We start from the raw sequence: 11,381 nt of genomic DNA, 5'->3' as shown, positions 1-11,381 counted from the left end.
TTTTCACTTTATCAAAACAAAATGGAAGGGTTTACTTTATTTTCTTAGGTGTTTCATCACCTATGAGGGTAGATATGGACTCATCTTTCTGTATCATATACAAATTTTGATGGTATTTATGGGTTTTTAGTTGAACTTTCCATTTTATCTGCACAAGATCCTTTCTAGAATACCAAAGTTTTATTAAAGGGGCCGAAAAATATTGAACTTCTCAACTATGTCTCACTACGACCAAATCCTAAGTCATCTCGGCTGGCCTTGAACAATGTATTGATACTATTTGTCAACAATGCCCACTTTCTGAAAAATAGGCTATTTCATCATGGGTTAATTTGTATTCTTGTCAAACACCATTTGGCTAAGTCTGAAGATTCATGGGATTCGTTCTTTCATCAGAATGGTGTTGAAAACCCTCAAGCCAATGATGGAGAGGAAATTCCTCCTAGGGTTTCACCTAATCCTCGAGAACCTACTTTGGCCTCTTTGTGTCTCACATCCATGACGATTTGGGTCTTGATAACTTTTTTCATTCAGATGAATCTTATTTGTGTGAAAAAATAATGATTAAAACTCCTAGTTCTGTGCCTCCTTGCATAACCTGTAGCATGGAAAAGAAGGTAGGGTTTCAGCATGTCGAGCTACAACTCGAGTTCAACGAAGATTTCAAGCCTAGTCTATTGGACCATGTTGGCCATCCCCAACCTGCACATAAGAAATGAAAAATTCAGTCGAGTCTAGACCTTCAATCTCGAATTGAAAGTAATTAGTTGGATCATAAAATATCCAAGGATCAACAAAATAGAGGTAAAAAGGTCCCTGTCAAAGATGTTTATGTTGATCTCAACTCTTCCAAGGAACTTGTGTCGAAAAAGAACAAACCCAAATTTGATCACAACTCTAGATTTGTGGACGACGATTCCCATGCTCAGGCTAGTGATAATAATTTTGATCATCATTGTCAATACAAGGTTCATTATGATAGATGTGTACAAATCATGTATTAGCAACACAAATACTCAGTTATGGTTCATTTCCTTGAGCAAAGAATCCATTAACTCCTTCAAGAGAATAATAAAGTCAAGATGTTGAACCAAATTAGAGTCAATCAAAGTGATAAGAAGACTTCAGGATTAGAGGAGAAAATGCAATCATCGGACACCTAGACAATCATTAAATCTATCAATGTTAAAGTTGTTGTTACATTATATTCTCAAAGTCAACACTATGCTAAATAAATAATTATCAATTGTCTATTTTTGGGTCCGAAGATTATTAAGGTATGCCTATATATTCGATTTAGTTTATCAGTTTTAAAGGAAGCTACATAATCTTAGATTTTGTAATTTCCTATCTTAATAATGTTGATTATTGATTTTCCTTTTTTTTTTTTTTGGTAATAGGTATCCCTTGTTGTTTAGAAGTTGGTGTTGGTTATGATGACGCAAACTATTGTGGACATGGCTCGGTTGTTTCAAATCACCTATGGATATCATGTTAGTTATATATGTCAATTTCTTTTAAAATAGTTATGATTCAACACTGAGAGGTCATGACAGTTAGATAATAGTCCATATTTTTGGGAAACTGTTTTTATTTTTGAAATTTAGTTTTGTACATCGAGGACTCATGGATGTATATATTTAGCCATAATTTTTTAGAGAAGGGGAGGAAGGATGATGATAAAATTTGGATGACTATGGAACTTTTTATAAACTATGTTTACTATAAGTGTTTGTTTTGTTTGAACAATTTCAACAGTTGAAGACTTAACCATATATGCTATTTTAAAATCCATAGTTACTGAGGAATGTCTTTTCAATATTTCAAGTATGTTTTAAGAAATTATAAGGGTTTGATTATTTTAGTTTATTATTGTGATTTGAAAATAAACAGTAATCCATTTACATATTTCCTTACATTATTAATGTTGTTTTAAAATTATTTGATTGTATTCATATTTTAAGACTATTATCTTTAAAGGTAATGTAAATTCTTAAAACAATTTTTGGGGATTTAGGTTACTCGAGTATGTGTTCTGCATACAAATGGGATTAATACTTTCACCATAATAATTTATATGTTTATATAGTCTTTTATTTCTTGCTTGTTAAACAACTTCAAACTTTCAAGTTTTGAATGATCCTTTTTTAAAAAGGAATTGTTATGGTTATTTAATTTGCCTGGGCTGGGATAGTATTAGATAATCATACATATCTTCATTTTCATTAATTCTTGATGTGAAATAGGAAAACTAGGTTCAAACAATTTATGCATTTGTTTAAAAGGATAAGGGGATTACATCATTTGTAGTTGTCTATCTTTATAAAATATTGCATTAAGAGTTTATTGGTATTTAAATTATAATTGCATATATAATTTAAATTAATTATTCAATTTGCATTCATAATACACAACATTGTGTAATCCCCGATTGGGGTGTAGCACTGTGGAGGAAGTGGGTCAGGGGAGATGGGATCAGGAAGTGGGAGGCAGAGTCCAAGTGAGTGAAAGGACAAGAGTGGGAAGTGGAGGGAGAGGACAGGGGGAAGGGCAAGTGGATGGACAGGGTAGGGAAGGAACAAACTCTGAGAGAAGGTTGGCGGAGATGGGAAAGGAAGACAGCGAGGTTGGCAAGGGGGCTAGCGGGAGTGCAGGCAGAAGGACGCCAACAAGTGGCAGGACGAGGGAAGAAGACATACAACAAGAGCAGCTGGGAGTAAGTGAGTGTTAATGGGAGATAGTGCAAGATAGGATGGAGGGTCACCATTCCAAGGTGATGACATAGGGATCAGCGAGGAGAGTAATTATGATAGATAGGTGGACAAAAAGGGAAAGGACAGAAAGGGGAGGGGAATAAAACATAAGGGGAAACAGTCCATAGGCAGATGCATGCAGATGGAGGAAATGAGAACCGAAGAGAAGAAAGGTGGCTGAGGAACGACATCGCAGCTAGAGGATAGAAGCAAAACTAGCTCTGCAAGTTGGTATGTTGCTTCTCTAGCCCTCAACATCTTAAGAATTAGGATGCCTTTATGAAAAAATCTAGGAAATTTGTATAGGATAGGGAGCGATTCGGGTAGGGAGGAACCCAGGTATTCCCTGGGACCTTGGATGGACGAAAATTATAGAATTTGTAATGAAAATTCTAGTGACTAAGCCAAGAGAGGAGGGGGTAGAAACCAGGAATGGAGAGGCCTCCACCACAGTAACCCCAAGAAATAAAATGTAAGAGAGTAAGGCCATAATGACTCCTCGGACAAAATAGAGGGAAAAAATGAAGAGTCGCTGAGAGTAAGGAGAACAGAGAAAAGAGGTAAATGGAAAAACAAAATTTCAATAGGGGCAGAGGAGAATAGGGCCAGGGTACTGATGTCTAGACCCCCGGAAAACATCCCCACAGCCAAACCTCCCTATGACACAAGGAACAGTAACCCAGTCTATTTTGGTGGTGGGACCAAGTGGATGCCTTTGTTGTGTTGTCTGAGTGATGGATTTCGACGTGAGAAAAACATGACGGTAAAAGAAGAAAGAATTAGAAGAACCGAAAACTATGAGATGTTATGGGAAAATCTAAAAAAAACCATGAGAAGCCTTAGTTCTGGCCCTGAAAGGGATAACAAACGTGACACAGGTAAATGGGAAATTGTTTGGATGTCTATACAATATCAAACTGATAATTGTTATGGTTATGTGATAGGTCTCACCTCAAAATACACCAAGTACAGAGAGGAGGACAGTAAAAAGAAAGAAGCAACCAACAACAGTTACGAAGACAACATGGTGACCAGGAAGGGTAAGAGAGACATAGGCAAAAAGATGGTAGAGGGGGTGAGTGGCTCAAACAAAGAGAAACGAAAGAGAGGGAGAAAGACTGGATGTGAACACATGAAAACCCTCATCGACACTTACATGGCAGGTAACCCAGTGGAAGTCGGAGCTCAAATAGCTGGCTAGGAGCGAGAACTAAACGACAACATAAGGAACCAAGGCATTCCCATAGAGGAATGGGAGGGCATGGTTCTGGACCCAGGGAACTCTCGAGGACGACACTCTCACTTCAGATAGATAATACAACAGTATTGGGTCATGAAGAATGTGGTGGCCCGGGCTATGACTCTTAATCGGGAAGAAGCAACAAGCAGAGGACCGGAGGTAAAGGAGGACACCAAGGAAAAGGATCCCGTTAAGGCAGAACTCCTCAAGGAGATTGCAACAGTCTAGATGCAAAATTACAGAAACAACTTGGCACTGGGGAGAATTGAACAAACACTGCAAGACATGAAGAGGAGCGATATGTTGGGCTCCAGTGTGAAAGTGCCAACCCCAGTAATATCCTTGAATGAGGATTGAAGCAGAATTCCAGTTACATTCTTGTTGAAGTTCTATGATGAATAGTTCTTACTTGTTTAACTTGAACAACAATATAGATAGTATAGATAATGCTGCTAGATGGATAGAGAAAGACCTTTTTAAATTTTGGACAAGGTTTAATGTAGATAGGTGGCTACCTGGTTTCCTTCGGGTAGGTAAGTGTTGGGAAATTTATTTATTTAAATTTCTTCATTAAATTATCGACCAGGGAAACTCGTAAGCTTGTGATGGTGCCAGCAAAATATATGCAGGAGTAGGGAACTAACTCTATGTATAACTAAATTATTACGATTCAATATAATATGCAAGGGAAGAGGCTCCTAACTAAGGAGGTCCTGGTTGTCCTTCCCTACAGTATCATAGAGAAATCATTGATTACATAAAACTAGAAACTTGAAATGAAGACAAGAGAATGAACTTCAATTATTGTTCAGATTCAAAGAGAGAGAAAGACTAACTTAGTCTCTTGATTGTCCTCTCATGTACTAATCCAAACTAAACTAAGATTCATTCATAAGCATAAGAAATGAAATAACTTGAAACATAAAAGCAAAATAATGAATTTCAATTATCATGCAAATCAAATGGAGAGAGAGAGCCTAACTTAGACCCTTGGATATCCTCTCATATGTTGATAAGATTCTAATTTAGAACTCATTCATCAATCACAAACAAATCCTCAAACATCTAAGCAATTAAATGAAATAAGATCTAATATGAAATAACATGTTCCTTTGATCCTTCTAGAGTGAGCTCAATTCTCCTAAGAACAAAGTGACAAGCTATTCCATATACTACATTAAGGCAACTTATATCTAAAACTACATAATGGAAATATATGTAAAATGAAGCTTTATTCTATTCCATCATAAGTTCGATACATGCTCCAAGAGTCCTCCCCTTGGAATGGAGGAGGTACTCCTATTTATACAATAGGATGAGATAACAAACTCATAATGATGATCCACTAATCTCTCTTTAGTTCCATACATTTCTCAACCATCTAGACACATAACCCTATCCTCCATGATCTCCTCCATGAGGTCCATGATCTTCTCCATGAGATCATGATCTTTTCCATGAGGTTTATCTTATCAAATTCGAATTTGATCATTCAAGGCCACATAAAGATGCCTTGGAAGCTTCCTTTGTACCTACACATGTCAACAAACTCATTCTAATTGTTAGGTGTAAGTATATGCATATTATTTTCTAAAGTTTAGCCAGAAATCCACTTAAAAATGTTAAGAATTAATAAACTTTGGAAAAGCATAGTTATGACCCAATAATGAGGTAAATGTAATGATGTGGAGGTGGAATGGAGGTGACGTGAAGGTAAAATGTGAAGATATTGGTGAATAATGGAGTGAAAATAGGGACTATTTTGAGGCACAAAATACCCCCAAACTGAAGGTATTGCATGTCCTCATGCAATCTATTACATTACTTTTGGGTACTTGAGCTTTGGCTTAAACTCTGCATGATATCAGTTACTTAACTTTTGCAAAGCGTTATTTTGATGAACTACAACTTGGTTGGTTCTTGTGTTTCAACCATATTTTGTTTGTTGCATTCAATGTATGATCTTTGCATATTGATAATGTGATTTTATTGCAGAGTATTTTTGTAGGAATGCATCATGGTTGGTAACAACCATGATTGTGTTGACATCCAATTAACTTTTAAATACTTTTGACAAAGCCATTTGTATGCTCATGTAATAGAGAATATATTTTGAAGGTAAGTGGGGTTTAGAATGTGATATATGAATGTGACAAAGTATGTATGTAAATGTATCCTTCCCCTTAAACAGATGGTTTGGGCAGTTATGTGAAATGGGGAAAGGAAGTGAAGTTTTTCCAAAAATTATTATTCTAACTTTTCAAGGAATTTAATGGTTAAAAGTTAGAAAATATCATACCTTAACTTACCCTTCCAAAAATGGATGAGAGTTGTGCATGTGTGGCGGCAAAGACTGTTTTTCATAGTCTTCTTTACTTGGTTGTGAAAATGGTGGATGAAATCGAAAAAGTGAATCTTTTATTGTTGCTGCATCTGTTGTTGGATCTTCTGCTAAATGTTCAGAATCTGCTGCTAAATGCGGCTGAAAATGTATAAGGCTTGGAAGGTATACAAAATATAGAAGTTACATTTCCCCCCAGCCTTATTTATTGACTTGTCCTCAAGTGATGACAAACTGAAAAACAATGAAAGGAAATTGGCTTCATCTGCTACAAAATATGGGTCTTCAAGTCTTCAACGCTCGATGGCACAAATCTTACTATGTGATTAAATGTGTCGATGTTGAACATAGCAAGAAGTTGTTGACTTAGTGGCCGTTAATGAATGCCCCTAGCCAACACAAGAGCTCCCACCATTGATTCCAATGGGAGTCAGGATGCCTAACACATCTTTGTAGGTACGAATAAATTTGTCGTGGTCGAGTCACCTACAAGATCCAACGAACAAGGGATATTAATGTACTCCCATTGTTCATTGGCAAGAGTACTTGCCATTAAGGCATGCAAGCCTCTAGGTGTTTTTTACAAAGATACTTAGACTCTAGGACTTTGACTCAATGATATCCATAGAAGCAGGGTTTTATTTGTGGAAATGAAGGGGAATGGTAATGACATGGAAAATGACATTAAGCGTGTAAGGAATGGATGTAAGGAAATGCATGGTGTATGAATAAGAACTTTTGCTGTGAAAAATGAATATGGATATGGTCATGCTTTATGGTTTGACAATTGGTGGAATTCAAAATCTTTTGCAAAAAGGGAGTTGCAAAGGAGTGGTTGTAGAGTTGGATTTGTCTTTAGAATTTTTCATGACTTTAGTCTTTGGAAGACCAACTGTCGTCACAATGTAATCTCCTTATGATCACTTGATTATCCTATAACCTGTAAAAAAAACTTGGTACAAAGAAAACATAAGTGTGCTCTAGAAGAAATGGCCAGTTTCTTCATGATTCTTACGCAAAAATTTCATACCAAATAAAACAAATTAAGGACAATCAAAGTGTTGAAATTGACTTAATCATGATATTGAAAGCAATCCATTCTTAAAAATAACCATGAAAAGTAATACTCCCTATTTTTTTCAGCTAACTTTTGTGCATAGCGAAAAGTTTGGCATCATAGATTTGTTGTGTCCTGCAGATTAGTACGTTATAAAAGCATACAACAATATCAATTTGCCAACTCTAAGCAAGTTAGTCAGCATTTAAATAATCCACCAAATGTTCTTTTAAATTATTCTTCCAAATGTTCCATTATTTATTTTCAAACCTACGTGAATTTTGTGAAAAGTGTGTATTTTTTTTTTTTTTTTTAATTTTTGCTTTCATCCAGTTCTTGTAATTCTCATGATTCTCTCAATTTACATGCCATCAAAGTTTTGGTTTATGCCAAAAACAATCACAAAACACTTAACAATTTTTTTATTTTTATTTTTTAACAATGTATTTTGTTTTGTTAACAATGTATTTTGTATTTTATAACAACATAATAACAAATTACATAACCAACATAACAACAATCAAATAACAAGAAATTATAATTCTATTAATTAATGCAATTATAAAACATATTAATATATTAATATAATTAATATATTAATACAATTTTTATAACAAACATTAATTAATAATTAAATAACATAACTAATAAATATATACAATCAGATCTTAATTACAATTATATTAACATAATTAATATATTATAACAACATAACAAACGTTATCTATAATAAGAAATTAGAACTAAAAATATGTAACTAAATTCAAATCAAAATAAATGCAAACAAACGTAAACCCAAAACAAGGCACATAACTTGTGAAATTGCTGGATTGAAGGCATATGGAGTGTTTAAGCATATGTAACAATTTTCTAGGAATTGCAGCTTTGAAATCCGAAATTGTTGATTGATAGTGAACTTCGCCAGATGGGATAGCTTGTGCATCTGTGGGGTTCTTTAATTCGTTCCCACTACCTGTAGACGTTGTAATAGAACCATTCTAAACAAGCGCTACTTCTGGTTCCAGTTTGGCAATGTAACAGTTCCACCATGGTAAGAGGCAGAGGTGATCCCCTACCCCTATGCAATCAAAGCATTCCTGCATGCTGGGCAAAACGTTAATCCTAAAATCCTCCCACGGCGGTCTCCTACTCTCCTCCAACCTCATAGTCTTAAAGTCCTCCCATATCGATTCAGGCACCCTTGCAATCTCCTTCCACGTCCAGGGCGATGAACCGATTGGGGCGCGGCGGTGGTCACTCTCAAACTCCCAAATACGAATCCCTTCTCTCATTGCTGCAACGACGAGTAGCCGCGACCCGCATGTGACAAGCCGAGGTGAGGAGAGGCGATCATTAAGCAGCTCTTCAGGGAAGGGCGCAAGAAGTAGGGGCACCGGCGTTTCTGCGTCTCTAGTAACATTTGACGGCATGCTGAAACCCACAATACCCAACGGTTCCTGAGGAAGGTGCCCTAAAATGTAGAACGCACCATCGCAATAAACCATCCGGCGTTTGACTGTAAAATTCTGTACCTCGAACCCGAATAAGCATAATTCACCGGAGCAACTACAGAGCTTGGACATGGCGAGTGGGATAAGTGCAGAAATGCCCAACGACGAGAAGGAACTGCAGGTATCCATAAGAAATTCATCTAATTATTCAGAAGAAAAGCTAGGCAAGAAAAGAAACAAAATGATTGTTTCTCAAGTTCTTCATTATTACAATCCTTTATGGAGTAGAAAACAATTCTATGCTTTCTCTTCATCTTCTGGTTTGGCAGTAAGCTACTTTTTAATCCAGTCAAATGGCTGAATCATCCAGAGAGTGGCGGTGCTGGCAGCAACTCCCCACATAGCAGCGGCTGTGATGTCTGAGTGCTGTGGTCGAATCCTTATGGGTACAAATTTGAGGAGTGAAGATCCACCTTTGGCGCCTGCCATTCTCGTCTCCTCGTCTCGGCTTTTGTCTGTGCCTTTTCCCTCCAATGGCAGTCTCGGCAAGAGCCTTGTCTATCCCTTGCAACCTTCAATGCTTTGATACTTGTCCAAACCAATGAGATTTCAACATATCTCCACATAACAATCTATCTCATCGTTCATGGAAAAAAACAAAAGAATGAAAGTCAATTTTTTTTTTTTTTAATAATAATAATAATAATAATAATATATATATGAGATATATATATTATTATTACATGGGAAATTTTTTTTATTATTTTTTTTATTGTTGTTTTTATTTAATGTTTTGCGTTTTTTTTAAATATCTAAAAACACAAAAGAAATGGTTAGTTTTTTTTTCTTTTTTAATAATAATATGTGTATATATGATACATATATTATTATTATTTGTGGAAATTTTTATTTAAAAAAAAAAAAAATCATCTAAAAATTTAAAGATGTTTTTTTCTTTCATTCACAAAATTCTTTATTGTCTTTTTGCAAATTAGTTCTCCAGCAAGAGTATTTTTATTTGAACAAAATCAATAGATTTTCTAATCTTCCTGATCGCACGAAGCGCAGGAAGAGAGCATACTAATCACTTGATTTGTTTTTATTTATGCAGGGGGTTTTTTTTTGAAAAGACAAAATTTAAAACTAGCTAAACACTAAAACATCAGAAAACTCAAACTTGAACTCCCTTATGAAGATCCTGCTGTCACTAGGTCTCACAAGTTAGTTTTTCTAAAGAAAAATACTAGTACTGAATTAAATTCCTAATGCCTGATCCCTTAGCACCATCCCCAGCAACGACGCCAAAATGTTAGGCAATTTATTTATTTAAATTTCTTCATTAAATTATCGACCAGGGAAACTCGTAAGCTTGTGATGGTGCCAGCAAAATATATTGAGGAGTAGGCAACTAACTCTATGTCTAACTAAATTATTTACGATTCAATATAATATGCAAGGGAAGAGGCTCCTAACTAAGGAGGTCCTGGTTGTCCTTCCCTACAGTATCATAGAGAAATCGTTGATTACATAAAACTAGAAAATTGAAATGAAGACAAGAGAATGAACTTTAATTGTTGTTCAGATTCAAAGAGAGAGAAAGACTAACTTAGTCTCTTGATTGTCCTCTCATGTACTAATCCAAACTAAACTAAGATTCATTCATAAGCATAAGAAATGAAATAACTTGAAACATAAAAGCAAAAGAATGAATTTCAATTATCATGCAAATCAAATGGAGAGAGAGAGCCTAACTTAGACCCTTGGATATCCTCTCATATGTTGATAAGATTCTAATTTAAAACTCATTCATCAATCACAAACAAATCCTCAAACATCTAAGCAATTAAATCAAATAAGATCTAATATGATATAACATGTTCCTTTGATCCTTCTAGAGTGAGCTCAATTCTCCTAAGAACAAAGTGACAAGCTATTCCATATACTACATTAAGGCAACTTATATCTAAAACTACATAATGGAAATATATGTAAAATTAAGCTTTATTCTATTCCATTATAAGTTGGATACATGCTCCAAGAGTCCTCCCCTTGGAATGGAGGAGGCACTCCTATTTATACAATAGGATGAGATAACAAACTCATAATGATGATCCACTAATCTCTCTTTAGTTACATACATTTCTCAACCATCTAGACACATAACCCTATCCTCCATGATCTCCTCCATGAGGTCCATGATATTCTCCATGAGATCATGATCTTTTCCATGAGGCTTATCTTATCAAATTCGAATTTGATCATTCAAGGCCACATAAAGATGCCTTGGAAGCTTCCTTTGTACCTACACATGTCAACAAACTCATTCTAATTGTTAGGTATAAGTATAAGCATATTATTTTCTAAAGTTTAGCCATAAATCCACTTAAAAATGTTAAGAATTAATAAACTTTGGAAAAGCATAGTTATGACCCAATAATGAGGTAAATGTAATGATGTGGAGGTGGAATGGAGGTGACATGAAGGTAAAATGTGAAGATATTGGTGAATAATGGAGTGAAAATAGGGACTATTTTGAGGC

At 35.4% G+C, this 11,381-nt stretch overlaps 1 protein-coding gene across 1 annotated transcript; it reads right to left on the bottom strand.

Annotated features, from left to right (window-relative positions):
* Positions 1-9,067: 9,067 nt before the first annotated feature.
* Positions 9,068-9,341, bottom strand: LOC149245429 (ubiquinol-cytochrome c reductase complex 6.7 kDa protein-like). The gene has a single exon (XM_089455592.1). The coding sequence runs from the start codon at positions 9,329-9,331 to the stop codon at positions 9,176-9,178; it is 156 nt and encodes a 51-aa protein (XP_089311718.1). The 5' UTR covers positions 9,332-9,341; the 3' UTR covers positions 9,068-9,175.
* Between the last annotated feature and the right edge of the window lie 2,040 nt (positions 9,342-11,381).

Source organism: Pinus tabuliformis, chromosome 7 (genome assembly GCF_031772625.1).
Source record: "Pinus tabuliformis cultivar Carrire ecotype Pingquan chromosome 7, CPIR1, whole genome shotgun sequence".
In the NCBI taxonomy this organism is placed as follows: Eukaryota; Viridiplantae; Streptophyta; class Pinopsida; order Pinales; family Pinaceae; genus Pinus; species Pinus tabuliformis.
Note: the sequence above shows the minus strand (reverse complement) of the source record. Positions and strands in the feature narration are given on the sequence as shown.

Excerpts from the sequence above, each read along its gene's own strand:
- LOC149245429 (XM_089455592.1), bottom strand. The coding sequence starts at position 9,331 with ATGGCAGGCGCCAAAGGTGGATCTTCACTCCTCAAATTTGTACCCATA.